The sequence below is a fragment of the Mauremys reevesii genome, linkage group 23, assembly GCF_016161935.1.
Source record: "Mauremys reevesii isolate NIE-2019 linkage group 23, ASM1616193v1, whole genome shotgun sequence".
Taxonomy (NCBI): domain Eukaryota; kingdom Metazoa; phylum Chordata; order Testudines; family Geoemydidae; genus Mauremys; species Mauremys reevesii.
In genome coordinates, this window is record NC_052645.1 from 20,003,898 (window position 1) to 20,031,496 (window position 27,599).

At 51.1% G+C, this 27,599-nt stretch overlaps 2 protein-coding genes across 4 annotated transcripts in view; both read right to left on the minus strand.

Moving 5' to 3' along the window:
- Window positions 1-7,670: 7,670 nt before the first annotated feature.
- LOC120389389 (interferon alpha-inducible protein 27-like protein 2B) lies at window positions 7,671-15,334 on the minus strand. The gene is made up of 7 exons (XM_039511921.1): window positions 15,163-15,334; window positions 11,827-12,014; window positions 10,978-11,098; window positions 10,679-10,744; window positions 9,537-9,575; window positions 8,905-9,066; window positions 7,671-7,894 (listed from the first exon to the last, which is right to left on the minus strand). Exons 1-7 carry the CDS (start codon window positions 15,332-15,334, stop codon window positions 7,815-7,817), a joined length of 828 nt encoding a protein of 275 aa, XP_039367855.1. The 3' UTR covers window positions 7,671-7,814.
- The window catches only part of LOC120389176 (interferon alpha-inducible protein 27-like protein 2B), a 34,477-nt gene continuing 20,758 nt past the window's right edge, over window positions 13,881-27,599 (minus strand). For 2 of the 3 annotated variants that reach the window (XM_039511518.1, XM_039511520.1), the window contains 9 exons: window positions 26,817-27,054; window positions 24,194-24,244; window positions 23,138-23,299; window positions 21,820-22,091; window positions 19,635-21,174; window positions 16,881-16,932; window positions 16,126-16,164; window positions 15,163-15,324; window positions 13,881-14,224 (listed from right to left, as the gene is read on the minus strand). In XM_039511518.1, coding sequence (XP_039367452.1) covers window positions 21,994-22,091; window positions 23,138-23,299; window positions 24,194-24,244; window positions 26,817-27,054 — 549 coding nt within the window. In that variant the 3' untranslated portion in view covers window positions 13,881-14,224; window positions 15,163-15,324; window positions 16,126-16,164; ... (1 more) ...; window positions 19,635-21,174; window positions 21,820-21,993. The remainder of the gene's footprint in view (window positions 14,225-15,162; window positions 15,325-16,125; window positions 16,165-16,880; window positions 16,933-19,634; window positions 21,175-21,819; window positions 22,092-23,137; window positions 23,300-24,193; window positions 24,245-26,816; window positions 27,055-27,599) is intronic. The other variant, XM_039511519.1, reaches the window with a different exon arrangement.

The window sequence follows — 27,599 nt, forward strand, 5'->3', positions numbered from 1 at the left end:
CACTGGATAAGGGTCCCTTTTTATACATGCTTCAAAATACAAAAAATTGGAGGGTTTAAAAAAAAAATCTGGTGCTTGCTACACCTAGACATTAGGGAGGGCATCAGTCTTGGTGCGAAGGCCCAGAAACACATTCCTGACCTCAGAGGCAGAACTACTCAACTCTATTTCAAAGGGAACACAAGTGACGTTTTTCTGCCCCAGGGAAAAGTCTCACATTAATATAAAAATAATTTAAGATCCTTTAGCAAATCCATTCTATGTAGTACATTTTTATCACTGCTCTTGCAATGATATTTTTCTTTTCCTCGGGATTTTGGCTCAAATCCCAGAGATACTCACAGACTTCACTTTAAACTTGAACAATCCCATTCATGTCTAGGGTTTTATTCACATGTGCTTAAAGTTGAGCATGTGCATAAGTGTTTACAGGATCAGGGCCTTAAGTATACACAAATATGATTTAGGCGTTAGTCTACTTTCTTTATAACAATGTGTTTAGGCAATTAACAAATGATAAATCGATACAAGTTCTTGGGCTGGTCCATATTATTGCAGTGATTTTTTTCTTCTTCTAAATAACCAACAGTTGTATGTCTGGTCTTTGCTCTCCGTGTGTGTAGTGGCTGTTTTGAGGAATTGCAGTGGGGTGGGGAGGTTATGGGGAAAGTAGCAGCTTTAAGTGTGTGTGTGTGTGTATATATTAAGCACCTACTGCGTTTGTATTTTTTTTTATATTGTTCCGATAAAAAGTTCTCATTTCACATATCAATCCAGTCGGTCATCTGTCACCATGTACAATTTGAATTAAACACTTTATAATAAAACTTCCTACATCTTTGTGAGCGTCTCATCTGTGTGTGTAAAAAGTTTTAAAAGGAAACAAGGGCTGGTCAGATTCTGCTCTTACACCAGTATGAATCCTGAGGAATTCAGGATTTACACTGATGTAACTAAGTGCAGAACCTGGCCCCAAGTATTCTTCCCCATTTACCCTGCATGTTTAACATGTGTCCAGCCAACCATCTCTCCCCACCCATTCCACCCCCAAAGCTGTGTCTGATGGAATCATGCAGACCAACCCTGAATGAATGTCTTGAGGTTGCATAGAGAGTGCTCTGTACAAGTTAACATTCATTTGTAGGTCAGCCCTATGTTGACTTAGTCTGGGTAGGAAAAGGGGAAAGAGCCTTTTCTTAAGCTCATCTGAAAGGAATTTGTTTCTACATGGTGCTTAGGTAGCCTTTACTTCTCCCCCAGGTGCCTTATGTTAGCGAGTGAGCTTTGGAGGTGCACAGAGAAGGTTTCAGCGGGAGGTCGCCATTTTTAGGAATAGTAACAAAGGGAGAACTTTATATTCTGCAGCCTGTAAAGCTTTGCTGCTTGGTAAAGGTCAAGCCGGTGGACAGACTGGAGAGACCCTACTGCTAGCGTGACATACTGGACCTGCCGCTTGCACAGCCCAGGGAAGCTGCCTGAGCTAGTGTGAATGTGGTGAGGTAAGATGGTCCTGCTTCAAGATTCTTTACATCCTGTCTCATGTGAATATGCTTAACTGTGCAACAAGGCTCAGACGGAGACCCAAGTGCTCTCTACTGTTGGGGTGAAAACCAAGTGGGTAATAAAGATGAGGTGTATCCCACACAGAGGCAGGGGGTTGCAGCCTGGGGTCACTGGAGAGGAACCTGGGGTCCTTTCAGCCCCCCGGAGCTGTGGAGCCTGGAAGTAAACTTGTTTTTTCTCTGCATCAGAGTATCGTGCTACCATTGACCAGCGGGACATTATCTTTGACAGGCTTCCCCTAGAAGCTTAGCATTGAAATCTGGTCCCATCCCAGTTTGCTGCTGTAACAGAGCTGGTCTGCAAGGGCTGGGAGGTTGTGCTTTGATTTTGGAGGGTCACTTGAGAGCTGAGTGTGCCAATACTGCTTTGTTAACATCATAAGGCTGGTTGACAGGCTGTCTTTTTAAGAATTAAAAAACAGGGTTCGGGGGAGGATTTGGTAGGGGGACTGATGAGTGGGTGAGCAAAGTACCTTCTGATGAAAATGTGGGAAGGTTCCTTTTTATATATATTTTTACACACACCCACCACTTGTTTGCAGAACAAAACCACTGCCCCTTCATTCCTTTCCATCTCAGCCCTGTCTCCATGGCAGGGAGTCCAACAATAAGGGGTTGGGGTGAGAAGGGAACAAGCTGATGTGCAGGCTTGTTTGTAGGGCATGAAAGGCGGCAACAGACCTGGCAATGACCTACAGGCTTTCCCCACACTGCTGCAGCAGCGGGCTAAACTCAGCTGCCCTCTCGAACGCAGTATAGAGTGTGCTCATGGGCCAGTTTACCATGAGTGGCTGGGAGGGCCCCCAAACAGGTCCCCCATATCCTGCATGAAATTAAAGTTAAGCTTTAAATCAGCAGCCACCCTAGTCCAAGCACATGGTAAAGTGACAGTCTCCCTGCTCTGTCCTGACCCTCTGCGGTCCTAGAGACTAACTCTTGTGGACATTTGTGCATCAACAACTGGCCTGGTCTCCTTAACTCATTGCTCAGAGATTGCTGAGAAAGACTCCTGCTCACTGCTGACCCAGGCTGGATTCTAAATCAGCTGTTTGGGCCAGGCCCTGCCTTTTCGTTATGTCCGTACAGGGCCAAGCACAATGGGACCCTGATCTCTGTTTGGAATCCTCTACATGCTGCCTTAATGCAAATGACCTGGAATAACCTCAGTGCCAAATGCCCTGTGCCATCCATCTGGCCCCTGGCTCTCTACACACCCAACGGTACAATAGGCTGCACTCAGTCAACCTGTAACGTGTGTAGTGAGCTCTGTAGGGGAGGTGAGCAGTGAGACCTGGGGAGCTGCTGTGGTTTCTCCAGGGTACTGGGTGAGGCTTGAAGAGCAGTCGGAGACTAGTTCCTAGGCTACTCTCTCTCCATGGAGAAGATTTTGTTGATATTGAGCCTAACTCTCCCTTAATTTCATTCTATTGCTCCTACGTCCGTCCCTGGGGAGTAGGGTGCTTTATGGAGAGATCACTGGCTGAAACCTGCTGGGTTCTATAAGATGGAAAGGACTGAGTTTGACTTTTCAGTGGTTTTTAAACATGTAGCTGATGGCTGCTGCTTCCAAATCAGAAGAGCTGAGATTCTCTGGCAGAAACAGCTGGCTATGAACTGAACTCATGGATTGGAGCAGATTAGGGTAGCCCTGGCATCTGGCCGCCAGTTAAATACTATCCTCCTCCTATTCTGAATAAGTGATGGTAAGGATCAGATGTTCCATTTTCACACAATCATGCAAAACTGTTTTTTTAACTGAATATACAACACACACACACACACCCCACAATTTGCCTTGTTTTTAAATAGCTCCAGTTACTTGGAGGTGAAGAGCTTTGTGACGCTATGAAAGCCGGCATCAAACTTTTTAAAAATGAATTGGTCAGACACAATGAAGTAAGGGATGAATAGCAGGTTGGGGAGGTGTTGTGCTGCTGGTCCTCTTGGCTGGGTAACTCGCTTGTTTGTAAGCAAACGTGGGACACTGAATGACACAGACCTGAAAATGTATTCATGCAGGAACCTCAAAGTGCTGCAGGGACGCCTTCCCTTACAGAAAGGGCTATTGCCACCACCAGCAGCCTCATGATTCTACAGGGCAGATGCAAATAACTTCCAGTGCTAAGAGTGAGAAAACACCAAATCTGCCTGGAGCAATTTGAGACCAAAAACAAGCGACATCCCATAAAATGAGGGTCAGTCGAGCAGTGTCTCTGAGCAACTCTTCTTAGTCTTAAAGCCTGACCAGGTGCTGGGGTCTCTGCTCTCGCCACCCCCTCTAGTCACCCAGAGGGAAGCGCTGCCAGCGGAAGGAAACCCCGGCTCTCTTTAGAGAGTGTCGGCATGACCTCGTTGGACTCCCCCGGGGTTCGTCAGGGGAGTCGTTTGAGTCAGCAGCTTTCCACACTTGGGGCACCGAATGCAACTGAGACTTATGCAAATATTAGAACGTGCGTGTGGGAGAAACTCTCTCCCTGGCAACAAACCAGCCTCCTGCGCGTGCTCAACGCTGTAATGCTTCGCCCTCCGCTCGGCTGCGTGCAGGGCAGGGTTCCCCCATCATTGCAACGCTCTGCCATTCAGGAGCAGCGATTAGCAGATATGCATTTTAAAAACATCCTTTTCTCCAACTCCCCTTCCCCCCCAAGCTACTTGTCTTTACTTTCAAAGCCCTTGGCAGTCTCTCCCCACCCCACCCATCATCAGGCATTTGCTCCTGGGAGATCAGCTCTGCCTCCATCGTCCACTTGTTACATTTTCAAACAAGCCACTTTGAGCTCCCCCCACCCCCCAGGTTTGGAGTTGCTCCCCCTAAATCTGGACAGTGCAACCTCACTGCCCCCCTCGAGTCCCTCCCTTAAAACTCTCCTTTTCTGTGATGCCTATGGAAAAAAACCCTTAAATTCGACCTCTGGTGTGCTGAGACCACCGCTTATCATGCAGCCCAATATTATCTCCTCGTGTCTGTATCCATGTGTGGTCTCTTGTGGCTCTTGGGGGCAGGGACCCTCTCTGTGTTGTATTTGTACAGTGCCTAGCGCAGAGGGCTCCGGTATGCAGTGATGCAAGTAACAAGGTTTTGCACCAAAACACTAGTTCCTGCTTTGCTAAACACAGGCTATCACCAGGCGCCATTGTCCATAAAAGGCCAAAGAGATGAAATGACATGGGCCGGCTCCTCAGCTGGTGTAGATCAGAGTGCTGTCATTCACTTCTAGTTACACCCGCCGAGGATCTGGTTCTGGCCCCAGGCTGGTAGCTTGGTGCATGCATTGGAGAACTAGGCTCTGATACATTTACAAGTAGACTGGTGACAGGTGACTGATCTGTTTCCTGATGCTGCAGAACACCGATCAGTTTCCTTGGGAAGGGCAGCTGACTGGTCAGATCTTGGGAGGGTGTTTACCAGAGACCCTCTCTAAGGAGGAGTCTGCCTGAAGGAAAGCCCAAATATCCAGGGTGCTGTGGAGGCAGCATGTTCTCTCTCTAAGCAAGAGCTAGAGGGTGGGAGGCCAGGGGCTAACATGGAGTGGACTCCCAGCAGAGCTCCTGGCTTGCTGTTTGAAATGCATCTTTCATTAAAGTCACTGCATGGAATACTAGTTACAGAACAGGCAGTGGCCAAGCAGTGAGCAGCAGGAGCCACAGAACCACCACAGGCAACAGGGAAAAGTGCTCTTCTTTTATACATGGAAAAAGGGGATTTCAAGTGGGGTGTTACGCTGCAAAACTGGCCTTTTGGGGTCCGAGATAGTTAGCCTACCAGACTCCAAGACTAAATGTGGTCAGGCTGCAAGTTAAAGAGATGCCTTTATCCAACTTCCAGCCCTGCAACAACCCCCACCCCCCCAAGATCAGAGAGTGGAGCTGGTGGCTTTCCTCATGTGCAGTCACCTGCAAGAGGTTTTACAGGCCAAATTCAACTCACAGCGACACCGGTGTAGTCACACGCAGGCCTGGAGCCTGGTATGCAGTTCTACTGAGGACACATCAGGAGGAGCTGAATCCTGCTCATGCATCTGCAGTGTGGCTGGGGATGCAGAGCTCAGAGTAAAAGCCATATAACGGTACATGGCCACCACAGCAAGTGCACGCGACTCTGACCTCTCCCAGGGAGCTAACGTGGGGAAGGGAGCCACATTTGTATAAGACAGCAGATACAAGTGAGACTCACCGGCCAGCCCATCCCCTGGGAGCTGCTCCTGGGACAGCAGGCTCTCCTTCGGCACCCCTTGCTGGCAGCCACGGGGGCCCTGGTCCGCTCCTGCTTGTGGCTCGACCTCTGGCTGGGTCACACATAGTCCCACTCCTTCCACGGTAAGCCCAGAGTCCGACAAGCGGGCCAAGGCTCTGACTCCATCCCACTAGTCCTTACACACGGCATCAGGGGACTTCATCACTTCTCACCCCTTGGAGGGGAGGGGGTTCTGCTCCACCTTCCTCGGTGGGCAGATAGGGGAACCCAGGCCCTGCCTCTCCACTGGGCTCTGGTCCAGGGAGCCTTGAATCAGCAGTCAAGGCCTGACGACACAGCCCCCTTGCTGTCCCTGTGGAATGTCTTCCTACGTTGCTGTGTCTTGGGCCTCTCTCCCAGCCTTTTCCCAGCCTCTTGGTGCACCAGGTCCACTTTCTCCAAGCCTCTTCCCCAGGCTCCCTGCAGAGCTGCCTGCCAGCCAGCTGACTCTGCAGGAGGGGAGTTCTCTCCCCCTGGAAGGGAACTCTCTGACCCAGCAAGCAACCCTGGGCAGACTCACTCCCTGCCACTGTCCTTCCCAGCTGCCTTGGGCTCCCTGTTGCAGGCCTAGCTACCTTCAGGGAGACTGGCTGTAGCCAAGCTTCCTTCCTTGAGTGAGAGCCAAGCACCTGCTCTCCCTCATAACCAGCCCCACCTGCCCCAGGTTCAGCCCTTTAATGGCTCCCTCTTGGCTTGGCACACACGCCAGGTGTAGCAGGGCAGGGTTGATTGAGCTCCTCCAGGCTCTCATTAACCCCTTCTGGCCCAGGGTGGGGTTGGTTCATCCCATCACTCTCCATTGAACTGGCCTCTTGAAGAAAAACTGCAGCGACCGTTCGTTTTTCTGGGCACACTAGGGCCAGCTGCATGAGCTGAGCAAACTCAGCTTCTCTGTTGGAGGCTAATGGTCACCGTGGTAGCGTAGATTAATCTCTCTCTGAGACAGCTGGTGGAGAATATTTTTATATGACAATAGAACTAGTTTTTACCTTTGAATCAGATCTCCGGTTCCCCAGAGGGGCTCCTTAGCGTCATCACTGGCTTGAATCCATGTAACAGATACTGGGAGCTGTTTTACACGAGCATTAAGCTCTCAGACTGTTTGATCTTATCCAGCTACACACAAAGAGTGGGAGTATCAGCATTTCAGCAAGGGGCGGAGGGGGGGGGGGTTTCAAAGTCAGGGAGCCAGTGAAAGCACAAGATGCAGATGACCAGAATTGATGATCAGATTAAGCTTTGTTCCCGCTGGGCGGCAGGTGACTAGCGCGCAGCACAGGTGCTGGAACTAGGGGTGCTGGAGGAGCTGCTGCACCCCCCAGCTTGAAGTGGTTTCCATGATATCCAGGGTTTACAGTTTGGTTCAATGGCTCTCAGCACCCCCACGATACACATTGTTCCAGCGCCCCTAGCAATCAGGATGCGAAATGGGTTTTGTGCCATTGGGCTAGCTGGAGACACCAGCACACTGGCCTGGACGCAGGGGACCATTTGTGATCTCCACTCCACAGGGACCTTATTGGCAGACGCTAGTTCTGGTGGGAGCTTTCCCCTTCTGGGGCTTTGCACATAGGTGGACTGCGCTGAACAAAAGAAAAGACGCCCACGAGACTGGAAAGAGAAGTAGCATCGTGCCCTCCGGCCCCCTGCCCCTGAGTCAGGAATGGACACGAGCGGGAACCCCAAATGCCCTGCAGCGCCCTCTTCTGGGAAGGTGAAATGAGCGGGGCTGGGGTCACACTTTGACAATACTCAGCGTGTGTGTGTGTGTGTGTGTGTGAGACAGACACGCGTGTACAACCTCAGTGGTTAACTTCCACTCTGCCACACAATCAACAGCTGTCAGCTATGTAATGACCGGATGCATTTAAATCAGCAAAAAGCTTTTATTGTTTTCTCACATTTCAGCCACCAGCCAAACGGATTGTAAGGGCTGTTTGTTGAGAAGGCAGAACAAGCAAGAGGCAGGTTGCAGCGGCTGTTTTTGCAGGAGGAAGAGGGAAGAGCAGTCCTGGCGTTCACTTTGGAAAGAAGAATGCAAGTGCTCCCCCAACAGCTGTCACCGCACCTTTTGTAGCAAGAGAAAGTCCTGCAGCACCTGAGAGGAAACAGAGGAAATTTTACCCCAGGTCATTAGCTCTCCTGGCAGGCCAGTTAACCCCTGCCATTGGTGCGTCAATTTCCAGCAAAGCTCCTGCCAGCACAATCTGACTGGGGGCACAACAAAACAAATAACCCTCCTTAGTTTTTGGCGTGGATGTAATGGATTATGCTCTTAAATCGGCCTGCCGTCACCCAGCACGGGTACAACACACAAAGACTACATGCTTTGTTCACCTGTCTTCACAGAACACATTGGAATCCGCGTTCCTCTAGCTTGGGTCATTTATGTATAATGCAGAATAGTGAGTGAGTCCAGTGCAAAGCTAGTGTGGAGTTAATCAGGTCTGGCTTCCTTTTGCCATAACCTTTAAGGGCCTTCTGTGGATTTACATGAGTAACAGCAGCTCCTGTCTAATCTCTTCTCCTTCCCCTCACTCCCTTCTCCTGGACACTGAGAAAACCAAAACACTTTCAAGCATCTGCTTGTCTGTGTTCCTCTGCGCTGTCGTGGCAGCCGAGTGGAATTGCACGTGCACCCGGTTCGGTGTTGGGATGTGGCTAGCGTCCCTGGCCTGGCTTAATTTCTCATGGCTGGCTAGAGTTGTGAGCTCGGGGAAGCATCCCCCCCGGCAATGTGGAATTCCACCTCTTGCCTGACAGCATTTGCAGCTAGAGGTCCTACATCGGAGGGTTTACACTTTGTAAGAAGATCGTGAACAGGATCCTAGGTGAGTGCAGGATAAGGCCAGCGCTAGTTAGGCAGTGAGCCCAGGTCCCCCCAGTGAGACCACCGATAACAGTATAATTTGGAGGGCCATATGCGCCGGGAGGAGCAGAGCTCATTTGCCAAACAGAGGAGGGCCAGTTCTTCTTTACGTGCAAGAGAAGTGAGAGCAAATGTGGAAATACTAAGATCATCTTTCACTGCAGAATTGTTTGCCAGTCATAAAATCAGAGGCTGATGTGTACGAATGAAGCTCAGCTCCTAATGCCTGCAAGACTTACCCACAGATTGCAGCACTGCCACAGTACTTCCAGCGGCTACCCCTCCTCCATTGGCTACGGCCGCTGCTGACATCATCTTGGCAGCAAGTGTCCCAGCTGCAATGCCGGCTCCAGTAAAGCCGACTGCCCCGAGTGCTGCTGGGACAGCAACGGTGGCAACGCCTGCATGACAAAAAGTGCTGTGATGTTAATCACAAAATGTGATCTCAGAGCCCCGCATCTCCAGCTTCGGTCCCCAGAGCCACCCCCAGACCGACTCCCTCGCTGCTTCAGTTGCTCATGTTCTGAACCACCACCCAGGGCTCCATTTTTGCAGTGGCAAAATTCAGTACAGGACTTGTACATTTTCAAGCAAACTTGCTGCAAGCAGAAGTCCAAAGGACTTGTCTCCAGCCACTCTCCCTGCTCTCCTGTGAGCGCCTGCAGCTTCGCGGGGCTTGGGGCAGGCATCAGCCAGCCAAGTGCTGCAGCATTCTGCTCCGCACAGGTCATAAGGGCCAACATAGCCTCAGCAGGCGAGACCCCTGTGCTTCGGGAGAGCAGATGAGCCAAGTAAACCCGAGGCAAAATAAATCTGTTACAATCTCAAGTGTTTTGCAATATTGACCCACTCTCCTGATATTGCAACTTACCTAATCCGACAGTTGCTCCAACAGCAATGGGGATAAATCCTAGGAAAAGAAATGTTTATAGTAGTGAGCTATCAAAGACTTTAGCAGACGATCAGCAGGTAAGAATAGAAAGGGGGAGAGGCCTGTGCCGCTGCTTAGCATGAGGGACCTGGATTTTGTTTGAAAGTTCTCTGCCTCTAAACATGCTGGATTCCACTTTGCCATCGTCTTTGAGCCTTTCTACTTGATAATGAGCCATGTACTCAGTGGTCCTCTCTCTGAAAGGCTCTTCCATTCTCTTGATTTAAGAGCACTGACCAGCCCCAGGGCTCCTGGTAGGGTGACCAGACAGCAAGTATGAAAAATCGGGATGGGGGTGCGGGGTAATAGGTACCTATGTAAGACAAAGGCCCCAAAATCTGGACTGTCCCTATAAAATCAGGACATCTGGTCAGCCTAGCTCCCGGTGGGGCCGGCAAAGCTGGGAAGGTGGCTTCTGGGATCCTCAGTGCCGTGTAGGCGCAGCAGTGAAAAGGGCAATAAAGTTTCAGATGCTCCAAAAGGGATATTTAAAAGGAGAACCAAGGGAGCAGTGAGATCAGTGGAAGGACTCCTGATTTACACTGCTGTACCTCGCCAGAATCTGGCCCCCTCCCGGTCTTTCCAGGCTAATGCTTGTCACAGGAAGCCTTTCTCTGCCTAAGTTCAGTGGCAAATAGATCCTCACGCAAGCCGCGCTGTATGAACAGACCACTGGGCTGCATTAGAAGAGCAGGTTTCCTGGGCCTGCCCATGTACATAGGAATTGACAAACTGGATCAGACCCGAGGTCCATCTCCATCCAGAATCATGTCTCTTACAGGGGCGGGAGCCAGATGCGTGAGAGGACAGTGCAAGAACCCTTGTTCTGGGCTTGCGGGGTTACTGGCTGCCTGCTCAATACATGGATACAAAACCAAGGAGTCTGGTGGCACCTTAAAGACTAATGGATTTATTTGGGGAAGACGTGAGGTTAGTCTTTAAGGTGCCACCAGCCTCCTTGTTGTTTTTGTGGCTACAGACTAACACGGCTGCCCCCGATACAATACACGGACGCATTAGTGGTGCCTGTGACGGAGGCCGTTCCTGGTCAAAGCTCAGTTAGTGCAAGAGAAGGACCTTACCAACCATGACTGAGACTCTGACCCACACGCCCTGATCACTGGGATAGCGGCTCCACTTCGTCAGCCCTGAGCAAAAAGCCAGAAATACACTTAGATCAGTTCTGAGACTCCACCCACTCCCTGTGCCTCGGGGCCGGTGCCAGAGGCCTGGGGTTATGTCTGCATCAGCACAGGGCCGCTCCCTGCTAGCAAACGCCCAGTACGGCTCTGGGGAGGTGTCCCAAAGCCACTAACACAAGAGAGCATCAGCACAGGCCCCTTCCTTTGCGGAGCCTAAGCTAATAGCTGGAGTAACCCACCTGCACCCCATCTTCCTCCTGCATACCTGGTCCCCACATGGAGTGTGTGGGACCTTCTCACGGACAACTGAACGCCTAGCTGCAAGGAGTCATGCCCAGTGCATGTGTGGGGAGCACAGATCTGTTGGGGAGCAGCACACACATCAAAAAATTCTGGGGTAACAACCACGTCCCAGCCCCTCTGTCTGCTCTTCCCTTCCCCTGCCTGGACTGTCACCACCTCAGCAAAGAGTCATCTTTGCCCGCCTCCCTCCGTCCCCCCCTTGGCATGTGTGAATTCCTCCCCTTCTATAGCAGCTGCCGTGTAAACTGGGATGAGGCTTCTAAAAACCATATAATGAGCCAGCTGGGGGTAAAAGCCCTGCCGGTCCCTATGTGGGTGAAGCCAGACAATCGCTGCGCTCTCAGCTGGACTCACGCATGAAAATGATAAAAGACAAAACACGCTGTCACCCGGGGGGCGAACACTTCTGACCAGAGGCTCACTCTGTTGTGATCTCTCAGGCCTTGTCCTCAAAGGAAACCAGCACCCTCAGAAGACAAGCCTGGAAGCTTAAATTTTGTTAGACACTAAAAAATCCTGGGCTTAATAAGGACACTGGATTTCTGGCTTATGACAACAATCTGTAACCCACCCACCCCCTTTGTCCCACGACTGCAGGGGTGTTAAATGGCCACGTCACCGGGACTGGTCCCTTCAACTAGGTGTCAACTCCGTATTCTAAACAATCTGTGCCACCTTGCCGGTAGCTGTGACACTCGGCGTCCCGGTCCCAGACCCGACGAAGAGCCTGGGTAGCTTGAAAGCTCAGCTCTCACACCAACAGTTGGTGCAGTAAAAGCTATTACCTCGCCCGCCTCGTCTCCCCTAAGAGCTGGTAGAAGACAGAGATGCAGAAGCTTTGAAGAAGGATGTGCCCTGCTCTCAGCTGTAGCTACGCAAGCGCTAACAGGACCGTGTTCCCGACACTGATTGGCCCAAACAGCAGGCCCGCTTACAGCTGTGTGCCAAACAACATCGGAAACGAAACTGATTTCTTAGGTTTCTATTTTCCAGCCCAAGTTGGACTTTCTTCACCCTGAAAGAATCTTTCTCCCAAAGCCTGATTAGTAACATGAATCAGGAACGCTGGCTGGGCCTTTAAAGTAGGATTTCATTTAAAGGCATCAGTCACTTCCCCGGCAATTTGTCTTTCAGGGACTGTGTATAAATGACATAACATAGTTTGGTGATTTTTGCCAAGACCCACTGACCCATCCACCCCTTGTAACACTGAAACAGACAAGCAAAATTAAGCCCCCCCTCACAACCCCGCAATGCTTTATGTAATTTATAGACAGCCCCTCACTTCTCCTTGACTCATCACCCACTGCATGCAAATTCCCTAGCCCTGGGCAGTGCCCTTACAATGAAGGGTCTCTTGCCCTCAGAGCAGCAGCAACTTACCTCCGGCGTCTGGTGAGCAGAATGAATTGATTGCTGTGCAATGCAGCTAGATCAGGAGCCCAGTTTCCAGGCGTCTGCTACTACATGGGTGTGTGTGCAGAGAGGACGAAGCCTCCCCCACCAATAGCAGGGATGGCAAGAGCCCACGCCCTGCTCCCCTTTAGCCTCCCTGCCGCTGGACACAGACTCTGGAGCATCTGCATGTTAACATGCTTAGGGCACAAACAGAGAAAACCCCTTGGAGTGCCTCCCCTTGTGATCCAGACCCAGATGGTACAGTCCTTCTATGCCAAGGCAGTAAACCCCATCCTTGCCACATCCTAGCTGGGCAGAGTCCCACCCACCCACCTCCTTGCCCAAGAACCAGTCTGTCGATATAACAACCGACCCCCTGGGGTTCCACCCTCTTCTGTGCTGCTGTAGAGAGGATAGAGGGCACCTCTGTGGGTTAAAATTCTGCTTGGTTGGGTTGTTTTTTTTGCTGGTTACATTAGCCTAGACGATGCCGTGGTCAAGGTGAACTAGTGAAATGGCGACATCCCAAGAGGCTGAAAGGGGGGAGTGACAAGGCCCAAACCTCTGTTTTCTGTTTGATTCGAATAGCCACGTAAGTCTAATGCCTGGGCTAGACAGAGAACGGTTTCATCCTCATTTGAGACTGTCACAGTGACGGGACTGGCACAAAGGGGGCTACAGCTGGCAGCGCCAGCGCCGCGCCGCCGCCGGCCCGCTCCCGCGGCGGGTCCTTCTTCCGGGGTCCTGGGGCATCCTGGGAGGGCTCCGGGGGAGCTGGGGCTCGGCTTGTGCCGGGGCGCCATGTGGCCGTCCGGACCCGGAGCGGACGAGCGGCCCCGCGCGAGCGCAGCACCGGGAGCTCAAGCGGAGCCGCGCCGACGGGACCGCCGCCGCGGGCAGGGCGCAGGTCTCCGGGCGGGGCTCCGTGGACCGCCTGCGGCGCGCGCGCGCGGAGCACCACGCCAAAAAAAACGCCCCCCCCAGCGCGCCGCTGGGTGGGTGCTGCCGCTGGGTGCTAGAGCCGCCCCTGGACGGGGAGCCTGGAGGCCCGGCTGCAGCAATCCACGCCACGAGGGCCCTAGTAGCAGGGGTTGCTTTTGTTAGAGCTTTATTGAGTGTTTTGGAGCTGAGTCATCAAGAAACAGTAAGGACAGTCAGCAGAGGTGGCAGCAGGCTACCGAGTAACCCGCCACTGAGCGAGGAATGGCTAGCCGGAGCCACGTTGCGTGGCCACAAGATTAAACCCCAGGCTTATTGCAAAGCTGGCTCAGAGGAGGATACTGGATGGATCTACCTCTGGCAGAGGCCAAGAGATTCTAGCTCTTTTTTCACTTCGACAACACTTTGCTTTGGTTCTGGCAATACACTGGCGTGAAGGTGTGTGCGCACATTCGGTGAGCTATTTTTCACTGACACACAATCAACCATAACAACACGGGGCATTTAAATTTGCAAAAGTTTATTGATTTGTCACATTTCAGCCTACAGCAATAATTCAGCCAGAATCCCAACAGAACTCGACGTCTGTTGTTGAGAAGTTAGAACAAGCAACAGATGTGTGGGAACTGTTTCTACAGGCCACTTGCTTTTGCATTCAACTACAAAGCCATTTCTCTAACTTGCTACTTGTTGCATTAGCCTGATTCCAATTGAGAAACTGCAGCAGACGAATCAGCGTGTCTCCCAGAGGGTAAAAGAGCAGTTGTAGCTTTCAGAGTAAGGCACCGACTGCCGCCCCAGCACCTACTATCGCAGCGTTGGCAGCTGCAGGGAGGCCTGCGGCACCTGAGAGGAAACAGAGAATCAGCTAGTCAGTATCAGGACATTATACTAGCAGGCCAGGTATCCCCTCCCCATGGCCTGGCACTACAGAAGTCATGACTCTTTGTGCTTTCTGTATGGATGCAATAGGTTACACTGTTGCTTGGTAGAGTCCCTTTTACCAGGAGCCCAGAGGCCAGTTCTGTACTTTGCTGACCTGCCTTGATGGTGCAGCCTTGAACAGGAGTGGGATTTTCAAACTGGGCACTAACTCTATTCCCCTTAAAGTCAATGGGCACATCCCCAGTGAGAACAGAGTGAGGTGGGTGAACCCTGAGTGCTTCTGAAGATCCCATCTGTTCCTCTACAACAATGGAAGGGAGCCATGGTACGGACTGAGCACCTAGCCAGAGGGATAGTGAACAGAGAAGCTAGAGCAGGGGTCGGCAACCTTGCAGAAGTTCTGTGCCGAGTCTTCACTTATTCACTCTCATTTAAGGTTCCGCGTGCCAGTAATAATTGTAACGTTTTTAGAAGGTCTCCTTCTATAAGTCTATAATATAGAACTAAACTGTTGTTGTATGTAAAGTAAATAAGGTTTTTAAAATGTTAAAAAAGCTTCATTTAAAATTAAATTAAAATGCAGAGCCCCCAGACTGGTGGCCAGGACCCGGGCAGTGTGAGTGCCACTGAAAATCAGCTTGCGTGCCGCCTTCGGCACCCGTGCCATAGGTTGCCTACTCCTGAGCTAGAGCACGTTGCATCTAAGTGCTTAGCAGTTTATTAGCAGGATCTGTGAGGAGCAGGTTTGGCCAGTCAGGGCTTATTCCTCATTACACGCAAGAGAAATCAGAAGCACCACAGAAATGACGGACTCTCTCCATGCAGGGTTGTTCATAAGGCAGGAGAGCACTACCAGAGACACATGCATTTCAATGAAAGGGGAGCTCCCTGGTACTTACCAATGGACTGCAGCACTGCCACAACACTGCCAGCGGCTACCCCTCCTCCATTGGCTACGGCCGCTGCTGACATCATGTTGGCAGCAAGTGTCCCAGCTGCAATGCCTGCTCCAGTAAAGCCGGCTACCCCGACTACTACCGGGATGCCAACGAATGCCACACCTGCATTCATGACACAGCGAGGTTAAGCACAGTCCAGGCTCCTACAGCAATTGCTTCAGCAGCAGAGCCATGGACCTGCATCCGTCCACCCGCCCAGCTCCTCTCCTGGGTGGTCTAATGGATCGTGTGGTTAGTAACCAGGAAGGGCGACAGGGTCAGAGCCATCTGAGAACCACTCCCTGAACTGAACTTTTCGCTAATCTGCAAAGCAAGCCCGAGCAGGGTGCACAAGTGGAGCTCAGAAGCAGCATCTTGCCTTCCTAGCTCTGCTCAGCGGAGTGCATTGATGCTACAGGACCATGCCGCATTCCTCTGGGGCCGGTCGCCCCGTGGAAGGACAGCGCCAGGGCAATGGCTGGGGATGGAGCTCTCACCGAGGGCACGTACAGTCCAAGGAAGGCCTAGGCCCAGTATAGCCCAGTGGGTACAGGCTCCCCGTTTTCACACCAGCAAAGTGAGCTGTGGGCTTGCAGGATTTCAAAGGGCTTGTCTCCAGCCCCTTTCCCTGCCCCACGGCGACCCTGCAGCCTCATGTGGGCTGGGGAAGAAGTCAAGCAGACAGGGGCAGAGGTCTGGCTCCCCACAGGATACCTGGCTCTCCTGAGGTTCATTCGCACTAAGAGGGACCCCTGCACTGCAGGGGCAGCTGGTGAGCCAGGAGAGTCCCTGGCCGAATAGAATCGGAGAATCTCAGGGTTGGAAGGGACCTCAGGAGGTACCTAGTCCAGCCCCCTTCAATAAGTCTTTGATAAGTACAGATGTCAAGTGTCAACTAATCGGTGCCATGGGTTAGCCCCTTACCTGCTGCAACGCCTGCTCCAGCCAGAGTAGTAAGAGTGTCTGGGGAATGAGAATCTGACGTTAGTGACCCCGCAAAGACATTCACATGCTATAACCACGGAACCATGCAAAGCTGGGGAGGTCGTGCCCTTAGTGAGCCCCAGGATTTTTTTTTTTCGAACCTCTGCATCTAAAGCAGCTGCGGTGCCTGTTTCCAATGGGACGTGTTTGCTAAGGAGAGTGACGCTCACTCAGCCTGGGGAATTACCCGGTGGGTTCCCTGTCTCTGTAAAGCAGCATCTCACTGGCCAGGAGGCTGCAGCCGAGGCCAGGGACGCCATGAAGAGCCTCAGCGAGGGTCAGAATAGCAGAGCAAGAGGGAAGGGATTTGGGGATGCTCCAGTCTGTTGCAAAAGGAACATTTAAAAAAGAAAAACCCAAAGTAGCTCTGAAGTCTCCCCCCCATCCTGGCCCCACCCAGGAGGCTGTTTGCTCTATGGCGGTGGAGTCCAAAGCAGATTCGCCTCAGTACTGCCAGCGCCAGGTAGAAGGAACCCAGCCAGAGAGGCTCGTTCTGAATTGTTCTCTTCACGGCCACAGGCAGCCCCCTCCCCCCGCACGCCCCGCTGCAGGAAGGCAGCGCTGGGGCTGCACAGGAAGTGTCCAGGGCCTCCCCCTGTTCTGGGTTTTGAGGGGTGGCTGGCTGCCAGCACGGCATGGTGACTTTGTCGGGGGGCAATTCTTGTTCAAGGCGCAGGTAAATAAAAGGCTCTTACCAAGCATGTTTGCTGCGTGTGGCTCTGAGTCTGTCACCTGGGTATCGTTAGCCTTGGACAGAAAGTGGGAAATGCAGTTAGTCCAGATCCGAGCATCCTCCCAAATACAGCCCCTGGGGGCCGGTGCCACGGGTGTGGGGCTACACCACTGGCTGCACAAGCAGCACACGTGTAATTACTGGTGTTTGTACATGCCCCAGTGTCACGAACTAGCCCTCAGCTCCTCACCCACGTGCTGCCTGAGCTAGTGTCCAGGGGTAACTCATTCTCACAGCTGATCTGCAAGATGTCTCGCCAAACCTCATCGCCCTCCTAGCCACCTCCCCTCCGGCTCGGCTCCAGTGAGTGCTCAGCACCCCTCCGATTGCACGTGGGGGATGCATCGCTCCGTGCTAGCACACATCCAGCCTCGCTCTCTGCCCAGACTGTCCCCGCCCATGCAAGACCTCGCATCGCCATGCTAAGGGGGTTGTCTCTCACCCCTCTCATTCTTGGGCAGATTGTAATTTAAATTCTTGCTGAACATTTCCCCTCTGGCTGGGGGTGCGGGCTCTGGGGTAGGGCTGCAGGAAGGTGCTTTGGGCTGGGATCAAGGGGTTCAGAGGGCAGGTGGGGGATCAGGGCAGGGCTTTGGGGTGTGGGAACGGATGCAGGCTCCATTTGGGGGTATGGGCTCTGGGGTAGGGCTGGGGATGAGGAGTTTGGGGTGCAGAAGGGTGCTTTGGGCTGGGATCGAGGGGTTCGGAGGGCAGGAGGGGGGTCAGGGCTGGGGCAAGGGGTTGGGGCGTGGGGAGAGGCTCAGGGGTGCAGGCTCTGGGTGGCGCTTACACCTCAAGCAGCTCCCGGAAGCAGCGGCAGGTCCCTTCTCTAGCTCCTATGTGGAGGCGTAGCCAGGTGGCTCTGCGCATTGCCCCGTCCACAGGCACCGCCCCTGCAGCTCCCATTGGAGCACTGGAGTGGGGCCATTGGAGCGTGTAGGAGCTAGAGGGGGGCCATGCCGCGGCTTCTGGGAGCCGCGTGGAGGGGCCCCAACCCTGCTCCCTGACTCGAGTGCTGGAACAGAGCAAGCTCCAGATCCCGCTCCCCAGTGGGAGTTTGAGGGCCAGCTTAAAGCAGCTGGTGGGCCAGATTCAGCCCGTGGGCCATAGTTTGCTCACCCCTGCCCTAACTGCCTTGACATTTCACTGTACTAGCCTCCTGCATCCGTGCTCTCCCTCCACTGTGCATTAGCGAGAGCCTGAAAGGAAACAGCTTCCAGATCCTCCTGCCTTGAACCCTTCCAGAATATTTTTTAAACCAGTGTTGTTCACTGACCCCACCCAGTCCCAGCAGATTGTCTGAGACCAACTCAAATGCGTCCACTAAGAATTTTCAAGCTCTCTGCACAGAAGTTAGACTTGGGAGGCTCTTCAAGGAGTACTCACGTGAAATGTGGCTCAAAATCAAAGACAACCCTTCCCTTCCACCCCCACCCCCGCAAAAAAAACCCAAACCAAACCAAACCTCACAATCCAAGCGCATTAGAGAAGTTTGCATAATCACTGATGACAGGCAGGTGAAAGAGGATCTCTAGGTTTCAATTTCCCAGCCCAAGCTGGGAGAAACGAAAGTAAAAGCAAACTTGGATTTAAAAAATACAGTAGAACCTCAGAGTTCCGAACCCCCTGGGAATGGGCGTCGTGTGTAACGCGGAAATGTTCCTAGCTCTAAACAAAACGTTCTGCTTGGTCTTTCCAAAGTTTACAACTGAACATTGACTTAATTCAGCTTTGAAACTTCACTATGCAGAAGAAAATTGCTGCTTTTAACCATCTTAATTTAAATGAAACAAGCACAGAAACAGCTTCCTTATCTTGTCAAATCTTTTTTTTTTTTTTTAAACGTTCCCTTTTTGTTAGTAGTTTACATGTAACAGCACTGCACTGTACTGGCGTTTGTTTGTCTCTGCTGCTGCCCGAATGCCTACTCTGGTTCCGAACGAAGCGTGCGGTTGACTAGTCAGCTCGTAACTCTGAGGTTCTACTGTACGAGGTTTCTTAATTAGACGTGCGGCTAAACACGGGAAGGAAATCAGATTGAAAAGGATCTTACTAACGGGGAAGTTACTTTGTTGGAAGCCTTCTTTCCACATCTGTTGTGAATATTGTCTGCTCCAGGGAAAGCCTCCCAGAGATAAGGTTGGCAGAATTAATGTTTTTAAAATAAATTAACAAATAATAGTGGGTTTTAAAAAATGTATCTATTTAAATCGTCACAGTTGTGCAAAATTGTGGGTTTTAAGCTTTTTTATAGATTTAAATTTTCACCATCACAGGAAATTATTGGGGATGGGCAGACAACTGGGGTAGGGCTGGGGGGGGGAAATAATTATTTAATGGCAGAAGCCTTCTAACCACTACGATGAATTGTCAGCATCACATATCAAAATATCCAAAGTCAATAAATATCCTTCATTCAAACTCTAAGTGCTCCAGCAGCATTTGTCTTACTTTGCCTATCCCCAAACTTCAGTTATTGGAAATATTTTTGTGGGGGGGGGGGCGTATGAGGCAATCCACATTTATCAATACAAATCTAACCCTTCCAATCCTAATTAGAAGGTACCTGAAGCCCAGGCAAAGTTAAAAATGTTACTTATGTTATGGGGGAAAAGTACAATTGCTGGAGCTGCCTGTTCGATGTGTTTGCTTTTAGCAAATGCTGCTTCCCACCATTGCAGGGTAAAATTCTCTTATCAATAGAGCAGCAACTTACCGTCAGCCTTGGGGCAGAAGCTTGGTGCCCCCTCCGAGGGACGTCGCTATATATAGGGAGCGCTGGACCCAGCTATCTACAGTGAACCAGCTTTTGGGTGAGTGTCTAGAGCGCAGGACAAGCAGCCCACCCCAAAGGCAGGGACAATGCCAGGGTCCCCTCGCTCCCCGTTAAACACAGGATTAGGGAGGATTCACTTGTGAGCAAAGTGTGCTCAACTCCCCCCACCCTGTCCCCCCTCCAAATCCTAGCCCCTGCGATTCAGAGCCAGATGGTACAGTCCGTGTGCAAAATGAAAAATAATTTGTTGAAAAGTTTCCAGTCCTGCTCCTGGGTCTGCCTGCCTGACAAAGGTTATCCAGAGGAGGCGCAGAGCAAACATGCCACTCGGGTTCTGCCACTTTATTTATTTTTGCTGCTTCCTGGTGGATGACCAAGGGCCCAAAACACTTTTTAAAAGATTATTCTGTGGGCTGTTGGCGTGACTCCTCCCGGCCTCGTGGTGATCCTCAAGAGAAACGGAGCAGAATTAAAACGGAAACTTTCCTGAGTCTCCCTGAACAGTCGCCCGCCCCAGCCCCTTTTCTCTTCCCCTGACAGGAGAAGGGGCCTTTTGTAAAAAGGCAGGTTAGTGGCTTGGCAGCCCTGGCTTGGAAGCTGTCCTCACACAGCAGACCCTCTGCCAACATGCCTGGGCTGGAGGGAGAGGGAAGCGCAGTCCGAGGTCTGTTCAGTCCTTTGTTTCTCTGCTCCAGCTACCCCCAAAGGGTAGGGATAGGAGCCAGTTAAATGAGGTTGCAGGATGCAGGGAACTGTCCATTGGGATCTGAACTGAAGCTAAACCTCACTGGATAGTGGGCAGTAAAGCCAACTGAAGGCCTGGCACTAGCATCGAGAGGCTGAGCCTGGCGCTTCTTCCACACCCACCAGCCCTGGAGCAATTGCACCTCACTTGCTTCGGCTGGGATTCCTTCTGCATCCTCACCAGCAACTGCTGCCACAGGTGGCGTGCTGCCCCCAGTGACACCTATGCAGCCCATCCATCTTCAACGGGTTTCCTAGAGGCAACTGGTTGGACCGCAGTAAGCAAGTCTGTGGACGATGCACAAGGTGGAGATGGAATCTAGCTCCTTCTCCCATTGCGGCGTGGGGCTGTTGGACTAGTGGGAATAAAGCGAAAATGAAGCAAGCTGCAGTGGCTGAATATTCACACTAGGTCCCCGGGTGCAAGGAGCCACTTCCACATAGTTCAGTCTGCAGCCACAACTAACTGCAACTATAACGTTGCTATTGCCACGTTGGACGGCTGCATGAGCTAGGCAACAGTTTGTGCTTCAGAGGAAGGTTTCTCACATCAGCCACGATGAACACGTCTGACAAAGGCGGTTTACATCACAGAACTAACTTCTACCTGCGAATCAGGGCTAGTGCTTCTCATCTCTCATGCCAATGCTCAAGAAGCTGGAGACTTCCGGCTCAGCCAGTCTAACAGGGGCTGGGAGCAGTTTTCAGGCACTCAGACTGATTTGATCTTGGCAGGCTACTGACAAGAACAGAGTTATCAGCATTTCAGAAGGAGGGTTAAATCGCTGGCTCAATTGCAGCAAGAGAGTAAAACTGATAGAAACCCAGGAGGGCGACTGAAGGCCTGGCTGAGAGCGAGGTGTAGGGCTAGCTAGAGGGTGTGTTCTCACTTAGCCTGGGCGGATGGGATTGGCAGCATCCACACTCGGGAGCAGACAGTGCATCTGAGGTGAGATTTTTCTATTCAGCATTTTGTGTCTCAAAAACCCCCCAGGGGACAGGCGTGTGTGCGCTTAGGGTGACCAGATGTTCTGATTTTATAGGGACAGTCCCAAGATTTGGGGCTTTTCCTTATATAGGCTCCTATTACCCCCTCACTCCTGTCCCGATTTTTCACACTTGCTGTCTGGTCACCCTACGTGTGCTTGAGGGAAAAGATACAGGGAGGATCAGCTGATACAACAACCCGCTACCCAGGTAGGATTGGACACAGAATTCACTCCAAAGCCACTCCAAGGGAGATGCTTATAAGAACCTCTGACGCTCCCTAGGGCTTTGACTCTCCCCACATCAATGTCAAACTAATAAGTTTGTCCATTTAAAACCAGCTTTATTGTTTTCACACACACCCCCCACCACCATAATCAGAGCAGCTCAACACCTGTTAAAGAGAAGGCAGAACAAGCGACACGTTTGCAGTAGCTTTTCCCAGGCAACAAGGAAGTAATTGCCACCCCATATCACATAGCTTGATGCTTTGGTCCTGCTTTGCAGCTTAAGGGTTTTCAGGACTGGTCAGTGTTTACTTCTGATGCCGGCAGGGCTTGCATAGCTTTCAGTTATCCTTAGAGAACCAGGAACCAACAGCTGCACCAACAGATCCCAGTGCAGTGCTCAGCCCAACTTTAGCACCTAGCGAGAGTCCTACAGCACCTGCAAAGAATCAGAGGAATGGCTAGTCAGTATCACTACAGTCCCTTGACTCTCCTAGAGGAGGGAAATCTGCTCTTAGTAGTGTAAATCCAGAGATCAGCAGAGTCCCTCTGGATTTGCACCAGCATGACTGAGAATAGAATTTAGCCCAGAGCCACCAACTAACCCCTGCCACTGGCCTCTGCTGATAAGGGATAGCCTGCCAGTGAAATCTGAGAATTAACCCTTAATGTTTTCGGCACTGACATAATGGACTCTGCTATTTTAAGGCCGCTGGGTGCAGTCTTCTTTCTCACCAAGAGCTGCAAGACACTTGTGGGTTGATCACCTGTTGATCTGTGCACCTCAGCCTTGGTTCACTTGCATCATCCATTATTGGATGAGTCCCTGATCAGAGGTACAGTGAACCCAGTACTGTATTTATTATGAACCTGCCAGGGTTTTAGGTCTGAAGTTGTACCAGCTCTCACCTCTCCCCCTTATGACTCCTTCCTAGAGGAAATAAATCCTTTGAGCATCTAAACCCAAACATATGGGTTAGTTCCTGTTCCTGCAATGCGCTGAGCATGCACCCCAGTGCAAGTGGGATATGAACAGCATCCTTGCCTTCATTTCTGATGGCTTGAGCTGTGGATTCAAGAAAGCACCTCCCTCCCATCCCACCCCCATGGTAATCAGGACTTTCACCTTTAGATGCAAATGCTGGAAGGCATGGAGCACCGGGGCCTGGCCTGACAGTTTAGCAGAAGTTATAAAGTTTTATTTGGTAAAATACTGAATACCCAATGTGATCAATGCTACTTATTTCGATGAGGTCAGGCCCAGGCTACCCAGACCATCACCATCAGCAGCATATCGTTGAGTACATGCAGCACTGCCCCTGCAGGTCACACGTTAGCAAGGTCGGTGAGCAACACATTTAGTCTAACAATTTAGAGACTTTGCTCTTCCTTCTAAAGGAAAATCAGAGCTTGCATGGAAGTGGCAGGAGAGCACCAGACCCGGGTCTGAATGAGGCTTCACCTCCTGATGCCCCGTAGGCTTACCCGCTGATTGCAGTGTTGCCACAAGACTCCCAGCGGCCACCCCTCCTCCATTGGCTATGGCAGCTGCTGACATCATCTTGGCAGCTATCGACCCAGCTGCAATGCCTGCTCCAGTAAAGCCTGCTGCCCAGATTGCTACTGGGGCTCCAATGACCACAGCTCCTGCATTAGAGACACTGCCGGGTTAAGCAAAGCATCGCGGTTAGGCCAGGTCTGCGCTACATCCTGACAATGGGTGTAACCACATCACCTGGGGTGTGAAAAATTCACACCCTGAGCAACATACTTCTACTGACCTAACCCCCCAGTGTAGACAGCCAGGGCTGCATTAGACTTGCCAGGGCCCCGGGCAGAAGCTAAGGAGCCGAAGCCCGAGTTCTGCCATGTGGGGCTGAAGCCAAAACCCGATCATGTCACTTAGCTTTGCTGGCCCCCCTGTGGCGCGGGGCCCCAGGCAACTGCCCTGCTTGCTACCCCCTAACGCCAGCTCTGTAGACAGCACTATGTCAAGAGGGGAGCTTCTCCCGCCCACACAGCTCCTGCCTCTCGTGGAGCTGGATGAACTACAGCGATGGGAGACGCTCTCCTGTCGGTGTAGTAGCACCTTCACTAAAGCGCTACAGCAGCACCGTTGTACGTGTAGCCAAGCCCTTAGACCGGCTCCAGCCAGAACATCCATGAACCAGCTCCCACAGAGCTGCGTGTCCTGACCTAGGCTCCCAGGAAGGGCTACAGGGCGAGTCATCCCAGGCAAGGCAGATCACTGGAACAACCATGGCTAGGACACCCCATGCCTGGAGGGCCGTCCAGTTCTGCAGAATAGGCTCAGCCCCTATGGGCACACACACGAGTTCAAATGCAGATTTCTCCTCACCAGGCCAGTGACCCCACTCTTCCGCTGGAGCTGCTGCCAAGAGTCAAGCAGCCAATGAGGTGTCCCTGCTCCCAACAGGCCAGCATGTTCACTCATCTGGAGTCTCTTTGCCACCACTCAGCAGGGGAGAAGCTGTGCCACAAAACTCTGCATGAACTAAGTGCTTTGAATCAGCCCCTTACCTATTCCGACACCTGCTCCAATTGCTGCTTTCATTGCTTTGCTCCTGGATTCTAGGGAAGGAGAAGATTTGCATCACTACAGTGAGATCAGCAAATTTTAAACACATACACATGGAGGAGGAAGCCAGCTCCTGGTGCAGCCACCTCCACGGTCCAGGCTTGTTTCTAAATCGCTGTCTGAATTTGATGGATTTTGCTCTGCTACAACGATCAGCAAGTACTTCCACACAAAGCAGGCAATTGCCAACAGGACACGTTTACCCAGCAGATCCACTTCCTGAAGGGTTCCTTTGTCCTCTTTGTTTAGGAAGGTCTCTGACCAGCCCAGAGGAGGAGACTGGAGCAGCAGGAGTGGGAAGATTGTACTCTACTGGCATTCCAGAAACAGGGGTCCAGGTAAGAGCAGTAGAGGAAAGAGACAGAGAGTTTCAGATGCTGCAGAAAATACATTACCAGTAGCACTGGATTCTAACCCCTACTGAGCACACTCTCCATGAACATCACTCGGAGCGGAGGCCTTCTGTCCTTACACATTTAAAGCAGATTTGCCTCAGTATTGTCTGCTCTGAGGGGTGAAGCAACCATCCACTTAGACCAGCTTAGAATGTTTTTTCTTCCAGCTGTCCCAACAAATTCACCCCACCACTGGTTTCTTCTGTGGAAGTGTATCTACTGTACAGAGCTGCCTTGATTGACCCTATCTCAGCGAACGTCTCCTGCGTCAGGCTAACATGCCACGGCGTGACCATGCCACAAGCCAACAAGTGTGTGCTGTGGCGGGCTGTGACTCCCTGTGTCTGCACTAGCACTGAATCCACTTGTGTTACGCTAAGGCTTCTGGGAGTGTGTCCCAGGGTTCACAGCATCACTACAAACTGCACCACTCTCCCTAGGCATTGTGGGAGAACTCTGCTCCCCGCCAGGTGGGGATCGGAGACTGCAAAGATCTAAAACCTGGAAACTCCCACAATCCACCTAGTTCCAGGAAGCCAGCAGGTGTGGTGGCATGGACCCTGCACAGAGCAATGACGCGCTGCTGCTAGTAGCAGTTTGTATAGAGCTACTGACGAGAGGCAAGAGAAGCAGGTATAGCAGAAAGCAGCAGTAGGTGTCCCAGCAGCAGTCTTGCTCACAGAATGGCAAGGTGTGATGTTGACAGGAGAATGTGTCTGCTACATGCAGAGCTTCAGGAGAGAACTAAGAAGATAAAGGGGAATGTTTTAGACTGAGTGGGTTCAAGAATCTGAATCTTTACAGGCTACTTTGTACTAGACCTCCAGAGCCTGGCAATGAGAGGTGACCTGTACTCTCATGTTTGCTTTGTATGACGGAGACAATAGCAATGTATAGATGCTGGGGCAAACGGCTCTGTTTTGGTACATCTTGTCAACAAACCGGCATAAGAAAGCTCATTACTTGAATACAGGCAAAAGCCAATTATTTTTTTTCTAAAATGTGAGGTCTTCCAAGAGAGGGATGTTTCAAAACCCTTTCTAGTGAAGGATTAGCAGCCAGATTGTTATCGTCAGTATGCAACAGAACTTGAAAAGTGCCAGGCAGTTCAGTATGACCAGATGAAAGTGAAGGAACAGTTTAAATGTTAGTGGTGGTTACTCACTGGCAACAGCAATGCGAATGCTCTTGCTGAATTCTGCAAGTCAAGCTCTAGACAGTGATTGGTGTGCAGCTGGCAGACCTTTCAGCCAAAGATTATTTATTTTACAAAAAAAATTAAAAAGCAGCAGAATTGGCAATGCTAAAATGTGCAGATTTGTGTGGCTTTCACAGAATTGTGTGTGTCAAAATTTCAAGAGTCAAAGATGTTTTGACTTTTTAGTTCCACACAATTTTGTTTGTTTAAAAATATAAAGAAAACTCAATCAGAACAAATGTCTCATTCACCTTGAAAACAAAAATTTTGCAACTTTTAAATTCACTGATATTTTAAAACAAAAACAACCAAAAGAAAAACAAACCACACACCACCTGGATTTTGGCTCAAACCCTTCTCCCAAAGCAAAAAAAGAGCTTTTGCTTTTGAATTGCCAGGATACTGAGAAACCCACACGGCTCTCAACACCAAGTGGCCTGGAGCATGTGACAGAAAGTAGGTGTTTTAATCAGATAATACAGGTAGTGAAATTACACATCAGAATCAGTTCTCTTCTCCTCCCCCCCCACCCCCGCACTGGGCTTGAATGCATGGGGTACCACTGCTGTGACATTAGCCATAGCAGAGAGGTCATAGGTGCACCAGGAGGTGTGCATGCTCCTTCTGCCGCCTGCTTGGCTAACCTTGGACGCTTACGGTGACATGTGGATACATGATGGATGCCTGGTTTATGAGCTGAGATTAAATAACTAGCTGTGCACTGGTGAACATGCAAAAATCCTGCACTGCTTTGCTTAGTGTGCTATAAAGAGAATCCTGCTTTCTCATTTCACAACAGGTGCCCTCTGCAGTCTACCCCACTTCAAATCCATCTGGGTTACTGCCCACCAGAGAAGCTGTATCTGTCATTAGTCATTATTCCCACCTTTTGTTCATAATGTCGCCCCCCTAGCCCCATAACAAGTAATGCAGTGCACATCATCCATAGGCACGGTCAGCAAGGGCACTTACTGGGCTCTGGTTCTGATTCTGGTTCCTCCTCTATGTCCGTCTCAGCCTGTTCCTCTTGGTCCAGGACCTGCTCAGACAGGAACTCTGCCTCCTGGGAAGGCTCTCCAGCTGGAGGTGATCCCGTCTCGTGCCAAGGCAGGGCCAAAGCAACAGGTGCCAGTTCCGCACATGGTGATTCACTCGCCTTGGCCTCCATCTCTGGATCAGAAACCAGAACTGGCAGCTGAGGATCGAGGACCTGCATGGCCAGGGAATCAGTGGAGGCCAGTGGACTGCTTTGCATCAATGCTTAAGTTGTGGTGATAACCTTTGGCAACACTGGTGCTCTGCTGGGACCACAGGCATCCTGGCTGCCTACAAACTACAGGAAATCCTCACTTAATGTTGTAAATGCAACTTATATATATATATACTCTGTGTAAGTTTTAAACAAACAATTTAATAGATATTTTCTAGGAAATGCCTTGCTGCTAAAGGATGAACCAGCACTCAGCTGAGCCCTCAAGGGTTAACGCATTGTTGTTAATGTGGCCTCACACTCTACAAGGCAGCACGAATGGAGGGAGGGGACACAATAGACGCATGGCAGCGGCTGCAAACATTCCATGTGGAAACTGAACGTGATGATGAACCCAGGCTATCCCAGTGGCGCGCACCACTCCCTCCACTTTCCAAAGTGACGAGTGGTGCATGTGTGTGTGAGATAGAGACACACACACCATGTGTGTGTGTGAGAGAGAGATGTGCATTGCCTCTTTAAGTACACTGACCCCACTAAGCACA